We start from the raw sequence: 16,181 nt of genomic DNA on the forward strand, positions 1-16,181 counted from the left end.
CGTATGCCAGAAATTGTCAATCTGCAGAACCTTCGTCATGTTGCTGCTTTCCTGTGGAGTTTTTCTGCTTTCTGCATTAATAGTGTAGTTTGAGAGCTAAGCAGAATTTCCTACAAAACCACCTTCCAGCAGTGAAACAACGTAGAAATTACGGATTTGTAATAGTCTTGTTTTGTGTAAATGATCTATTTTTCTTGTGAGTACAAGTTGGATCTCCCATTGGACCAGGCTGGTTGTGGCAGCGGCATGATGGTAACTGGATATCTGTAGGAACGGACCACGATAGAATGACCTTTTCTTCTTCTTTATGGATCACCTCTTCTTTTGCCCCGTAGCTCGCCAACTTGGCAATGACGGACCGGTACGTTGCCTGTAGGTCGATGGGTTCGGGTGCGAGTGCCCCGTGTGCTCATTTTGGGGATTTTGAGTTCCATATCACATTGAAAATCAAGCCAGTCCCTCACTAGGTCCTCCAGGAAACTGGAGATGACGTATGCCATAAATTTGATGATCATATCTGCGAGCCCGTCCTTCCTAGTTAATCAGATTAGCCCACTCAACGGGCTTTACACTACATGTCATCATTCACCCATTCACACACTGACGGCAAGGGAAACCATGCAAGGTGCCACCAGCCAATCAGGACTAAACTAATTCACATTCACACCCATTCATGCACTGATGGCACAGCCTTCCAAGCAATTTAGTGCAGCGGTCTTACCCAAGGACACTTCCACATGGACTGGATGGAAACCGCCAAGCTTCCGATTGGAAGAAGACCCGCTCTACCTCTGAGCCACGGCCTCCCCGTGACATAGTCTTCACACTTCTTGTATACACTCGTGTATTTTGTGTCATGTTTTCAGGGTTATTTGACTGAACCGTCAGGGAGCACAGAAATCAAGCTGCCATCTTAGGGGGGCGACTGTGGGTCGTCCTTCAATCAGTAGATCGGCTCCTCTAGTCCATGCCTATGTGTCCTTGGGCAAGACACTTAACCACAAATTGCTCCAGCAAACTGCGTCACATGTGTGTGACTGCTAGATCATTACATTGAATGGTATCCCCCTACCATCAGAGTCGAGATGAGTGAATGACAAGTGCTTTGAGTGGTCGGAAGACTAGAAAGGCGCCGCGCAAGCACAAGTCCATTTACCATCTTCGATGGGTAGATGTGCGGAACGCTCTAACGATGACAGGGGCGGGAAACATCGAGTCATATTTGATGAGGCATCAGACGCCATCACATTTTAGTGTGTTTACTCTGCTTTTTGTTCGAACTGCCAGAGACTGTTTGACATGAGAGCTGATGGGAAGCCGCCTCGAGGCGCACAAGAAGCACCGCTCGCTACATCTGGAGTCTTTGTTGGACAGCTGCAGGAAACAGCTCAACTTGTAAAGAGGATCACAAATGGCGTTGACTGTTTTCGTGAGCCGACCATGACGACGATGAGGGATTTCATGGACCGCAGACAGCTGACAGTTTACAACAACAATCAAATGAAAAAGGAGAAATACCCAGTAGGAGAGATGATATTTGTTACACTTAATCATAAAAAGGAACATGAGCTCTGGTTAGTGTCTGGTCATTATGCATCTGCCTTTTTCCAAATGATCAGCACAAAGTATGATTGAGGCAGCACTATTTCTCCCAATGATAGACATAATAGTGTGCGTCACCTTAAGCCGAGTTCACACTCACAAAGTCATCAGATTGCTCCTGCTCGCACAACACAACTGGATTTTGTCGTGGTTTACACAGCACATGACTGACTGGCGACAATGGGTCACTGATGAGGTCGTCAAACCCGGGAAAACACACGCGAGAAGTGACACGGCAAGTGACGTGACATCATAATGCTTGTTTCAGTCGTCATTGGTTGACATTTCCACAAGTCTTTACCATTCATCTATTTTCCGATCGAGCCAACAACAACCGTGGTCCGTGTTGCAAACGCAACATGTAGCCCACACAGTTGAAGGCGAACCCTCCCCCGGGTTTCCCCTCAACACGTGTCTTGCGCTCTGATTGGCTGTAGCTCCCCGACAGACGCTGATATTTCTGCAACCAGATATCTGGGATGCGTCTGCGATGCATCGGTGAGCCTCCCTGTTCGCATCAAAAACCACACACACCACTGCGGAAGTTGTTTCGGTGATATGGCACCAAATAGGTCCGACACAATGTTGATGAAAAGGAAACAGAAGCTGCAGGTATTTCTAGCCAATACGCCAATGCAACTAGAATTGCCATAACTGTGCAACCTATGGAAATCATCATCACCCAAAATTGTCAGAATTTGCTTGAAATTAAAAAAACATTACTGCTCATTTGAGACGGATTAACAATTATCAAACCAAAAAAGAGAGATGACATGACACATTGTACATGTTGTATACGTGTGTGTGTGTTTGTGCGAGTCATACCAGACTGTCCTGGTGGAGGTATTCCAGATGGGACTCTGGGCAGATACAGCAGCACCGTCAGAACCCCTGCTCTGCTCCCCCAACACGGCTCCATGGCTACGGGCTTCGGCACTGCCTGCACGCACACACACACAGACATGGATAAACAAACAGGTACACAATGAGTACACGCCGGACTATCTGAAGGATGTAGCAGATAACCAGAGCTCATGCCGCAGTATACAGATGCCCGCTGCCACCTCCCCCAGGATCAAAGCCCCCCCGCCCGCTGGGGGAAGCAGGCTGACTTGCATCCTGTGGAGCTCCGCCTGCTGCACAGCAAATGCAGACAGGTAAGTGAGCAAAGACACACGTTTAGACATCAGCCATCACATTGATTCTAAACATGCAGGTTTGTATGTCCACTGACTTCATCCCACCCAAAGAAGACACTTTTCAAGTGATCAAGAGAGAATTCTAGTGAGACAAATACTACATAAATCGTTTCATTTACTTTATGGAATCCAATTCTTTTTTAGTATTAAACTATTTCGTGAACACTAAAACGAGACAAAACTGGAATAGTATGGATTTACCGAACACTTCCACAATAACATGCCCTTATTTAAGAATTAAATAAAAATAGCCTTCCCTATACTATAACAACCATCCTGCACAGGGCCCTTGGGACAGGCCTACTGTATATACGGTGTCTTACTGTCGGTATGATGATGTCTAATGGCTGGGATAGTGTTTCCTTACATCTGGATGCACGAGGAGCGGAGTCATTGAGCTATTGATCGGGTTTGACCCTTCTGCCACTCCGTACCACAGAGGTCACAGAGATAGACCCTGTGGTCTGTGGGGAAGTGAGACGTGCACACACACACACACACACACACACACACACACACACAGATATAATGTGTGGTTATGTTTCAATGCATTTCTTTGTGTTGTCCTGCTGCACATCTCATTGACCAACCCTGTGTCCTATAGAAATTACATTCAGTCTTCATAGCACAGAATAATGTCACCGCATATGTTTTGAAGGACATGTTATTGGTGGCTATGGATTCCTGCTGATGTATTTCCCAGTCCAGGAAGTGATACTCTACACCAGAGGTCAGGAGGAAGTGGACCCAGTTGATGGTGGGTTTACAAAGTGCAGGGTTTTGACACCAGAGACTTGGGGTCTGCGCCCTGCGTCCCACATGCTGTTACGTTTAGGCTGCTGAAGCACTTGGTTAAGGGTAAGAACAGACCATGGCTTCCATGGACGAAGGTTTAATGCAGATTTGTTCATTGTTGTGACATAAACACTTTAAACTTTTTTTTTTGACTAACAAACAGAAGAATGTTGAACACAGTTACACTATTGAAGCAGAGCTACTTAAATCCAACAGTAAAATATGTCAAACTGCATAAATAAAGCAAGTCACTGGAGGAGAACACCATCTGTGCTGGATTATTGTAAATAAAGGTTTAAAAGAACAAACTGGCTGTCCATATATGTCATGACTACGGGTGACCCCCGAGTATAAACACTAAAACATAATCTGTGGGACTGAACTCAACTGTCAAACGTTTAAGAACTGGATCAGATCGTTAAATACAGATGTGTGCTGCGGTATGTGGAGCACCCAGCATGCATGTAGGCTTTACAGAGTAATTAAAGGACACATCAACACATGAGGCTGCCGTCAAAGTAGTCAGCTTAACACAACCTGGATCACCTTGACGCACACACACACACACACACACACACACACACACACACACACACACACACACACACACACACACACCCTCTGGTGCTAATAGGTTTAAGTGCTGGAGCGTACAGCATAATTAGAGGCAAGAGGCTCCCGTGTTTGTCTCGTGTTTTCAGAGTGTCAGGAAATGATGAATTCCCTACGAACTAAAAACACACACACACACACACGCACGCACACAACTGACTCTTTAACTAACAAGCAACTTTCTCCAGATTGCGATAATACACAGACAAAACAATGAGTCATTGTTCTGATTGGGGCTTTGTCGGTGACAAAATGAAGAGAGTAATATTGGTGAGACAGACATGATGGAAAATAAATAACAGGTGTTTGAAAACACGAGCATGTTAACTTGTTGTTGTAAAAGACACACACATTTTGACCGTGAAATGCACAAAGAACGAATGTTCACTTTGTTATTTACCCGGCAACTGTGGGAAGCAACAGTACTTTAGTTTGTTTGTGTGTGTGTGTGTGTGTGTGTGTATGTGTGTCTGAGTGTGTAGTCACAATCCACTAGTTCCTTTGATCTACAGTACACAGAAACCAGAATAAAAAAGAACACACACACACGCTCACACTCATGTTTACGAGACACTATTTCCTCCAGGAAATGACCAGTTACTTGTGTTCACGGTCATTAAAACTCACACTCACGTAAACAGTTCAGATACCTGCAGAGCACTGAGGCAAGCAACGGTCACAGAGCACACGTCTGTATCTGCCGTTAGCCGCTCAAGCATGGAAACAACAAGATGTAGTCAGGTTAGAAAACAGGCGTGTCTTTGATTTTGGTTAACAATGTGTCATTTATTTGTATTTAATCTAAAATTAAATTAAAAAGAAAAGCTACTGGGAGGTTTTGCACAAACACACCGTGGTTGAAGGACTGATGTATGTGTGTACCTCCATTAGCATGTCGACTCCCCCCCCCCCCCCCCCCCCCCCCCCCGGACCATTTCATCTCGATGGTTAATAACAGGCTGCTTAGCAAAATGACAAATCTAACAGCAGAGACGTTTAAGTGTGTGTGTTTCTGAATCGTCATATGCTGGGTTTGTGCCAGTGTATACTTGTGTGAGTAAGAGTGTGTGTGTGTGTGTGTGTGTGTGTTTGGATGTGCGAGAGAGAGAGAGAGAGAGAGCGAAATAGAGGGAGTACATGATGAAGCAGAGCCAGCGTGATGTTACAACTGTAAGAGCTTTCTCTGGCTTCCTTCCCAACCCAATCACAATGAGAGAGAGCGAGAGAGCGAGAGAGAGAGAGAGAGAGAGAGCGAGAGAGAGAGAGAGAGAGAGAGAGAGAGAGAGAGCGAGAGAGAGAGAGAGAGAGAGAGAGAGAGAGAGAGAGAGAGAGAGAGAGAGAGAGAAGTGATAATTAAGAGGGAGCGAGAAGCGAGAGGTGGAGTCCAGGTAGCCATTTCAGTCAACAGTAGAATCCTGCTGAGCTGTCTGTCCAGTATAAAAGCTTTCTCAGCTGACAGCCACTAAGAGAGAGAGGGGGGAGGGAGAGAGGGGGGGGGAGGGAGAGAGGGAGGGAGAGAGAGAGAGAGAGGGAGCGAGAGAGAGAGCAGGGCCTCTTTCATTTTATTTATACATTAAATACCAAGTGCCACTTCAGCCCAGACAACAGTTTTTGCTGACTGTGAGCAATGTTGAAATTGGCTACTTGGCAATACTGAGCGATATCATTGGAAAGAATCCAGAAAGATTTTTGTTTTTAGTGGTTTGGTGCCATTTTTGGTGAATGCCAGTTTTAGTTTCTTTCAGAATTATTATTTGTAATGTTCAATGTGCAGTGCTCTGTGTGCCTGCATCTTGTTACCCTCCCTGTCTTGGATCCGCTGACTGCCATCAGCCAGAGCTTCATACTTGTTTGCTTCAACAATCCTTAAAGATGATCCTCAACGAGGAGTTGTTTTTTCCCGCCGGTATAGCGATTTGCAATGTTTACATTCTTGACACGTGTCTCGTGGTTAATCACACTTTTCCTGTGAGAACAGCGCTACGGCAACCCGGCGACCGCGGCTAACGTCACAGCGGAGTACAGCGTCAGCGTCACGGCGGCGTTGTCACACAATGTGCTGATCTGTGTGCGTAAGTAAAGTAACGTTTGCGTCCATTATCGTGTTGGTTCTTTACCCTCGTAAGAAAAGAATGAGCTTCTGTCACGTCGATGTGTCGCGATGCAAGTGGTGGTGGCTAGAAAGTAGCCTGTCGGTTATTCCTTCCACGGTAAAAAACCTGAAAAGAAGAAACTCAGACAAGGTCACGTTAACTCTTCTTTTGAGTCCATTTATTCTGTCTCTTTGCTTTTTTCTTTCATTTATCAAAAATAAAAAAACAGAAAAAGAGGACAAATTTGTTTCAGCAGAAGTGAGGTCATTCAACAAAGTGTCAGTCTCACCTCTCTCCTCCTTTTACCTCCTCTCTCCTCCTTTTATCTCCCCTCTCCTCCTTTTACCTCCCCTCTCCTCCTTTTATCTCCCCTCCTCACTGCTTCCTTCCTCCCCCTCCAGTTCTAACAAACAGTTGTTGCACATTTTTGTCCCCTGGATGAACAAAATGGTCAATTGAGCAGCATTTTCACGTGGGGGGGGTTACTGCTTCAGGAGCATGACGGATAAATTGAGTCAAAGGTTTTGTCGTCCTCTAAATATCTGCTTCCTTTCCTTCTCCGTGGCTGTGTTCTCTCAGAGCTTTCAACTGAATGTTTTGTTCCGGATGAAGCGGCGCAAAAATCACAGTTGCGTTAAAGTGCAAATTCCTAAAACCAACCATCCAAATAAGTACGCAATTTACTGGTGGGAAGCAAGCAAGGCATGCGAATACAATCCGCTCTGAGACACAGACAAGTGGGGAAGGGATTGTTGTTTGAAATAAGCAGGAGCTCCTGATACAGAGAACAGACAAGTACACGATGGTGCTACAATAAACCCACGCTGGTACAAATACGAAACAAATACATAAAATGACATTCATTTCAACAAAAGACAGGAACACTACATTATATCATTTGTTAATTGATACACAATTATCACAAAAAATAAAAGCAATATGTATAAGTGAGCTTTCTCTTGTGTAGCAGCCATTGGCACCATCACCACCTTTCAGCAGCAGTCCTGTCTTCGCTTGTGGGTGACTGAGCTCCGTCAGACGTAGAGAGTTACGAGTTAAAGTGTAACTCTACTTGATGGCATTGAACACATTGTTTCATCCTCATCTCAACTGAGAATTATTGAGGCTCTACTGGAAGTTATGAACAAGCACTAATGCATTTACATCCATCATCTTTATTATGGACTCCCATCTGGAGAGGGACACGGGGAACAGTATATCTTTCAACAGGCGGAATACTCCGTGGTAAATAGCGCTAAACCTCAACATGTGCATGATGGTGACGTCAAAACAAGTCCCCTGACCCGTAGAAAAGAGAAGCCTGGAGAGAGGTCTTCAGGATATTTGTTTCAATTGTTGCAACTTTTAATTCTGCTTTCACGTCGGCGAGTATTGTCCGTGCCTCATGCTGTCCGGAGGCGGAGCTAAACGAACGCAGCGGAAACACCTGATTTCAAATGTTTAAGTCAGAACTTATTCGACGAAGGCGACTCCGCATCTAATTTAGTGTGTCGACACTCAAACCACCTCAAGTGAGCGTAACAAACTTTTTTGCACAATTGAGGAAGTTTTGTTGAATTTTGACACCTTTTCTAATGCGATACTTCGAAATGCGCATAAAAGATATGTTAATGGTAACACGGCTAGTGTGAAGAAATCATCTCCATCCTCTGCCTTCCGAATTCCTCCCCTCCAGATCGCCTCCTCTGCTCCCCTCGTTGTCCCTCACGCTCCTCACTGTCAGGCATCTCCATCTCGCCCATTACTTCCATCACTCTCGCTCTCCATCTCTTCCTCCTAATGGCCTTCTCTCTCACTGTCGCTCTCTCCATCCGTCTCTCCATTTCTGTCCGTCTCATTTTGTGACATTATCAACACATGGCTGGACAACCACTCGGCGACTGTTTGGGACGTCTGGGTGGCATAATAGCATCGCTTCAACAGTGTGAAGCAGGTCTGAACTAGATGTTGAAATATATTCATGAAGATCTTGTTGAAACAGGGTTTTTGTGTTGTCTAGATGAGGAATATTGAGAACAAATTGGCTCTAGTTTTGAAGTGAGACGTCCAGACATCTTTTGACCCATGAACCACTGCGCACTGGGATGGGAAAGAGCTCACACGTACACAAAGTACTGTATTCAGTGCTGGATTCAGCTAAGCGTTAAATAGAGCTTTACCCAAATGCTTTTTAACAAACCTGAAAAAATAAAAGGCACTCGAACTCGTGTATCAGGTGCATCTCTCGTACTATCTTTGTTCGCGTCGACGAAAGCCTCGGGCACAATCTCAGTACACAGAAGGATCTTTGTCATGCTGATTGTCTGGATCTTACACGTTTAACACTTCTCCGTTCAGAGCAAAGAGCCTGTGTGTAAAGAGGCTCCGGTGTGTAGGTTGGGCTTTGACAGAATGGTATCGAATCTAAACCCCAATCCTTTATTCTGATTCAATGATTGAATCTACAGGAGTTGAGCTTTCTATGTTAGTAATAGAGTAAATAAACATACAAATCCCGATACAATCACTCCCTGCTTGCTGAGTTTTGAGTGATATGGTGTTATTTCTATCCATGAAAGCCCTTCAAATCAGGTTTTTCCACTTTTCGAACCAAATTTGAGGCAAAATCGTTCATTTCAGGAGTCTATCCAGTCAGTACCGCATTATTTATATGCTTACTTTTTCATTAAAGCAAGGTTTGACAAATGTTAAAGACATATAAAACCAACATCTCAAGGTTATCTCAAAGTGAATTATCGCTTCTTTGTCATCCTCCCTGGTGGCATTTCAAGTGACTTCAATCTGACACAAAGGGCTTGATGTTGGATTGAGAGGCTTTGAACGCGCTGTAACCCCGACCGGCCTCCCTGCCGAACACATCTCAGACACACACACACACACACAGCTTCACTCTCTGACCCCTGAGGTGTGGAGAGTGCCCCCCTGTCGTGCCATCCTTAGCGGATTAGACCGACCATGCATGTCCACCCCCGCGGGGCAGAAAATTGTCACGTCCAATCCTCTCCGCATCCAAAACCTCCTTTTTTCCCCCGTTTCCTTCTCTGTCTGTCTGTGTGTATCTGTCGCTGTCCTCCCCAGGGAGTCGGCTGGATTGAGAGGAAATGTTGCTGATCAGGGAGCGAGACAGAGAGAGAGAGTGTGTGTGTGTGTGTGTGTGTGTGTGTGTGTGTGTGTGTGTGTGTGTGTGTGTGTGTGTGTGTGTGGAGTGCATTTTTGGTGCTTATCCATCTGATATTCCACTTTAGGTGAGGACATGTTTTAGTAACACTGTTCCTTTTAATTAAAGGATTCTTTGCTCGTGTTTCTCTCAATGTAAGCATCCGTCTACACATCAATCCATAACAGAATTTATTTGATATGTCTATTTCAATTTGGAAATCTTTTGGTTGAAGTCGGGCTTTTTAAATGCATCTTCTTTGTTTTGGGTCACATCCAACACTTTGGCCCGATGACAACTTCTACATATGTTGGTGGAGCCTGAAAGGTGGATTAATGTTGCAAAATGGCAACTCAGAAGACGCAATTAGTCTGCTTACACAAGCAGCCTTATTTTGTTTTTGCTGCTAGGTTCAAGGCACAGTGGATGCAAAGAGCATCCACTATGTTCACTATATAACCAACGCAATCAATTCATACAGTAGAAAGATTGACAACCTCTATGTAAAGCTACAAATCTGTCAACCCACCGATTTAGAAACACTGCATACCCCTCCTGACCTCTGACCTTTCGAGCTACAGAGTGGGCGTGTGCAGCCGCGCTCTTCCTCCCTTGTGGCATTTAAGAGGAAGCTGTAGTCTTATAATGAATAGCAAGGGAAAAAGTGCAGTTTGCCATTCATATCTGGATTCAGCTCACAGCCCGAGGAGAGAGAGGCAGAGGGAGCGGGCGGACATGTTTGCGTTATTTCTAAGAAAAAAGAAAATCCCTTCCAGCTTTGAGAGTGAGAGGAGATTTTCCAGCACAAAGTGGTATCTTTATCCTGATAATCAGAGATCCAACAGGAGATATGGTGTGCCTTGTCCCTTCTCTTCCCCTCCAATTTCTTCCCCGCTCCGCATAAAAGCCGTGCGTCACGTCTCATAACAGTGTGTTGTCGCCTACAGCTGGTAAACAAGTCAGCGAAAAGGCCCTGCACAGCGGACGTTCTGTTGTCTCCGTGACAACCTCCTGCAGGCCGTCCTCCAGCATCATCCCGACAACTCCACACTTTCACGTTTTATAATGTACGAACACGGCGACACACAGAGTGGTTTAGATCAAGAAAAGAGAGGAGAAAAGAAGACGGGTGATGTGAGGAGAGGAGAAGAGAGGATGTAAATGGGAAACAGGAGAGGAGCATAGAGAACAGGAAACATGGAGAGGGGAAAAGAGGACATGAACAGAGAGAGAGAGAGAGGAGAGGAAAGAAGGAGGTGAAAATGTGATAGGGGGAATCGAAGAGAGGAGACAAGGAAATGAACGACACCTTCTCATTCCAACAAGTGACATTCTGATGCTGTCCAACACACTTGGCAGCCCAGCGTTACAGTTAACAGGTGCTTAACGTTAGTCAAGTAACATTTTGTCATGGTTGGACTTAAAATAACGACATAAACTAAGTAAACCATGTAGCAAGAGTACGGAAAACCTGTCACAAACATCACCAATGTAACTCGGTATGACACTCAAAGGGGCGGGACATAGCATCAGCATTTGACAACCTTGGAAGAAGAGAAGACAGGCGGCATGGAGAACACAGTCGAAAGGGAAGAAAACATGTGTAGCTGCAGAGATGAGAGGAGGAGGGGGAGAACAGAGGGAGGGGAGAACAAAACAGGAGTTTACGGGGGTGGAGGACAGGAGAAGGAGAGATGGCGAGGGAGAGAGAAGATGTCAGGGCTGAAATGAGGAGAAGACATGAGGAATGATATTATTTTAAACACACACACTCTCTGGCTTTAAGCTGCTCCGCTGGGAGTCGGTGGCTCAGAGTGGCACTCTCTGTCGGTGGGAACGGAGTCGGCTGCTCGTCAAGCGGATCGCTTAGCGGTGTTTGAAGGCTCCCAGAGTGGGATCCAGATCCAGTGTTGTGTTGAATCAGCCTTTTGCTTTTTTATTTGTTACGCAATTATTTGTCACGCAACTTCCGTACTCAAGTAACGGCACTTCAGTAGTTACTGTAACTCAAAACGTGATATTTTCGTCCTGTTTTCACCCTCTGTTTCATCCTCTTTCCGTCTTTTATGTGTCTCTCTCTCTCCTTCATCACGTCCCTCCACTTGTTTATTTCCCGTCTGTCTTTCCCTCTTCTCCTTTCTCCTCCAGTCCTCAGCGTGGGACACCGGGTCACATCCTTGTCTCCACACACCTGCATACTAAGCACATTGCATGAATGTGCGCGTTTGTGTCTGAGTAGAAAGAGAGAGAGGTGAGTTTGTGCGAGCCGGCGGTTGCGTTGAATTTCCATTTTAATCAGCGAGTCGGTGAGCGAACAATCCTATTACCGCGAGGGAGGACAGAAGGGCCACTTCACAACCTCTCTCTGTCTCTCCCCCGTTCTCCCTCCATCCCTCTCTCTCTGAGACGACAAATGAATCATCTCTCTAATGCCTCATGAAAGACAGACTTTTCTTTTTTTGCCTCTTCTTAATTTGGGAGGTGGAGTATATTCCTCCTCCTCCTCCTCCTCCTCCTCCTCCTCCTCCTCCAGAAAGACACACACTTTCTTCTGTCCTCTCCACTTCTCCTTTAACTAGTGTTGGAAAGATGAATGTGTTTTCTGGCTGCCAAGGATGTATAGTTGCTTCCACAGGGGAGGATACACACACACACACACACACAGATATATATACCTAACTGCGCACACACACACACACACACACACACGCTCTTGTACAGTATAAAAGGTAAACACACTACACGTCTACACACTTGTGCACATGAACGCGCCTAACAATGCTCCAAAGGCCATCATCATTCCGGAAACAAAACTGCATTTTCCCTCCATTTTCAGTATTGACGGCTTGCAGAGGAGGAGGAGTGGAGGAGGAGTGGAGGAGGAGTGGAGGAGGAGTGGAGGTATCGATCAAGGACAAAAGAGGAGAACAGAGAAACACTCATCATTAAGAGGGCAGAGGAGAAAAGGCTGTACACCGAGGAAATGGCCGAAATAACAACGAATATGGTTGCCAGGTACCACACTATTGCATTGTTCCACACTCCTCACCCGATTCCTACATTTAGACTCGTCCCTTTTGATCTCGTTTTTCCGAATTCAAACACAAGATGAACTGTGCTTCACCTCTTTGCTAGTGAGTGTCATATGTAACACATTGCTCGTTGCCTGCACAGACGGTTTAAGGTCTGTTAAGTCACACATGTGCACACACATCTTCACCTATTACCGGCAGTGATGCAAATACGTCTACCAGAGACGGTATTTGAACACACACACACACACACACACACACACACACACACACACACACACACACACACACACACACACACACACACACACACACACACACACACACACACTGCCTTCACTGAGTGTTCAGGACTTAATGGGCGCGCCTGCTTGGTCAGCTGAACCTGAAACTGGCACTAAACTATGTTGGACAGAGTGAGAGAGGAGAGAGGAAGGCAGAGGGATGGGCGGACCAATAAGGGAGAGGAAAGAAGGGAGATAAGGTGAGATGTAGAAAGCTGGATGGACCACACACCAAATGAAACGATGTTCAGATAAAGGTTCAAAAAAGGGAGACAACGGACAGCGTGGAGTTACAATTAGAACAGTACATGCTGGAAAATAACGAGTAAAATGTTCCCTGTCTGTTGCCTCCCGGTCTGCCCTGTAGGGGAGGAAGGAGGGAAATAAAAGTGCAGCTTGTTCACCTTGAATCCTTTTGCATCTGGCTCTATTCCATGAAAAGGAAAACCAGACGCCTTGTGCATTCTTTTGTACACATTTTGCAAAATTCAGACTGACATATTGATTTAGAAAGAGTGCTATCGTAATTCATTATTTGGGCGAATACATTACTTGTTTTTTTACATTGTTCTACTTTTTCTTTTTGCTATTTCTTTCTTAATATTACATTTTATGATCATTTTGAAGATTTTGATGATTCTTGTAGTTTATGATGTAATATTGACTTGTTATGTGTTGTATTTAAGATAACACTTTTGCTCAATTACTTAACTGAACCTGCATTCCTAAAAAAATATATGTAAATATTTGTATTGGGACAAAAATGTATTCCTATATTCTATGTTGTTACATTTTCTATGTATTTACTCTCTATAGTAGTTTTTTTCCTCAGATGGTTATTGTGATTTATTATATATATTTGACTGTTTCTTTAATGCTATTCTTAATGTATGCTTGTTTAATACTGATCTTGACATTTCTAGTTCTTTTCTAACCCCATGTGGGAGTATCAGGCAGCTCTGCTCTGATTGGGCCAGCTTGAGAGTAGATTGACTCTCAATCATGCAGATCACAATCACCTGAGTGATGAATGTGTTTATCTTCTTCTTCTTTCTGATAACGCCTGACAAAGATCTCTCTCAGATCATAACGCTGCAACATCAAAATTGCTCTGAGCTTTTCATACGCACACTTTGTTTGATATTAGAAAGTCTCCACTTGAACTGAAGTTCTATTTGAACAATGTTTAGCTGGTATGCATGTCATATAAATGCATGTTTTATAAATTATAAAACTGACTTGCTTCAGATCTGTTGTATCGTATGTCTGGAGTATGCTTTTCAGTTCCTGCACTCGTACTTCTTTCTCAGAAAAAAAAGCGAGAGCTCAGAGCGACGGAGAGCTTGCAGAGGCAGGTAGATAACAAATAAACAGAAAGGGACAACGAGTCACAGTGAAGGAGATGCTTGAAGAGCATCGGTACGTTTGCTCAGCTGACGCTGCTGCAGGTGCTTCTCCTCCAGCCACTGAAACAACGTGTGGCCTGGACATTATTCTATAATCTCCCCGATGATGAAAAGAACTGAACAAAAAAAAATCCTTTTTGTAAAAGCGCAAACAGAACATGAAGAGGAATGGGTTTGTTTTAGCCGTGTGAGCCTCGACAGCGGTGTGAGTTATTGAGTTAATAACATGCGTTTGTGTGTGCGAGTCGGCGGTCCGTTGTGAGACGCACAGCAAGAGCCACAGGTGAACAAAGCCAAAGTCAACCAAAGGAGTGTTCATTCATTGTCCATGATGAATGCAAATGAGTGTGTGCCCGTGTGTGATTCCACCATATCTCATTCTTTTTCTCAGCCTCATGAAAGCTGGTGTGTTATCTGATAAGCCCTGCAGTGGTGTGTGTGTATGAACTGTGGGTAAATCACTATTTAGTTGTGTATTTTTCTACTTCACATACATTACGCCCAGGTGTCATAAATATCCTTTATCTGCTTCGTTCCGCTTCCCTGCGTCCATCCATCCTCCCCCCCCCCCACCAAACCCTCTTCTCTGAGTCATATTAAATCCCTCCAATTGAAGAATAAACACGGCACATTAAAACACAAGATATTAAACTGATTCATTCTTTGCTTTAAATAGCATTATGAAAACAGGAGACCGCCGTTAATCAGCGGTAAGGTGGGAACTGCTCCTCCGCCGGGCGGAGGCGTGCAGATGCTAGTTGCTGCGGGCTCATCAGCTTTACGACGTAACGCCGGTACTTTAAGGAGGCAGTGGAATCATCGATTTATGCTGATGACTATGCCGCTGTTCTGTAATGCAGCCATGGCGCACTGTAAAGTTCCCATCACGTTGGGGAATGGAAGACGTGGCCCTTAGCTGCAGAAAAGGGGGCCATGTACTTGGTGATGAAGTGGCTTTCACTGCTATTTAACATATGGAGGGTTGTGGTTAACAAGAAGCAGGAGGCGGTATCATAAGCATGTTACTAAACACACCACAAACACGTGGATCTTTATACTCCACGTGTGCTCCAGCTTTATTTTTAACCCAAAGAAGTGATGACTCAGTGGAGATGATCGTCAGTCGAGGTGACGCATTGGTTTGTTGAAAACAAAGTAGCGTCATTTGGAATGAATTCTTGGGGTAAAAAGGTGCTTTTTGTTTGGCACACTTCAAATGAATTCACTGCGAGGTTACCTGGGAAGTCTTTTAGTCGATGCACAGCAGGTCAACTGACATCTCAAAAATATGAAATGTGTCGACAGGCAAGCAAACAATTCAACATAAACAGAGAAGAAAGTTATAATTTCACAGGAAACGCCATGAAAAGTATTTGGGAACTATTCTGAAATGAACCTATGAATAAAGGCTTATCCTAAAGAAATACACTGAGAATGGCTTGTAACTGATAAGATTAAATCATCCCCACACACACACACACACACACACTTCATTTCTGCCTCTAATCAAATACAATTCAGGTGAATATATAATTACATTATGAAACAAAATCAAACAATGGAAGGCCAATATGACACCAATACTTCTACTACAAATCTTTTTTTATATATATTTGGCTAAAGCGGCTTTTTTAAATAGTATGAAACCAGCATAACAGCGTGCAACTATCGCAACAACAACAAAAAGAGAACAAGTTCCTTGAAGTTAACGGTAAAACTTGCCGTGAGTTCAGCGGTTGAGTTCTCAGTGAAGGCCAACACATTTACTTCCAGCTGTGACATGCAGTTTGTGTAAATGGACCCATCCCAGACACCTCGCCATGTGAAAACGTTCTCCAGTTACAAAATACTGTCACATGTTTGGTTTTTTTGCCTTTTGTTTGAAGAATGTGATTGTAAGTCTTTAGAAGTACAAAAACAAACCCCCCATCTTTCCAGCTGTGACAGACAGTCAGTATCATTATAAAAGATTAACCGCAC

At 44.4% G+C, this 16,181-nt stretch overlaps 1 protein-coding gene across 1 annotated transcript in view; it reads right to left on the reverse strand.

The window, feature by feature from the left end:
• The window catches only part of atrnl1a (attractin-like 1a), a gene marked incomplete at its 5' end in the record, with an annotated part of 181,203 nt that overhangs the window by 10,272 nt on the left and 154,750 nt on the right, over nucleotides 1–16,181 (reverse strand). The window contains one exon of the mRNA XM_079280116.1: nucleotides 2,428–2,542. Coding sequence (XP_079136242.1) covers nucleotides 2,428–2,542 — 115 coding nt within the window. The remainder of the gene's footprint in view (nucleotides 1–2,427; nucleotides 2,543–16,181) is intronic.

Source organism: Melanostigma gelatinosum (assembly GCF_949748355.1).
Source record: "Melanostigma gelatinosum genome assembly, chromosome: 12".
Taxonomy (NCBI): Eukaryota; Metazoa; Chordata; class Actinopteri; order Perciformes; family Zoarcidae; genus Melanostigma; species Melanostigma gelatinosum.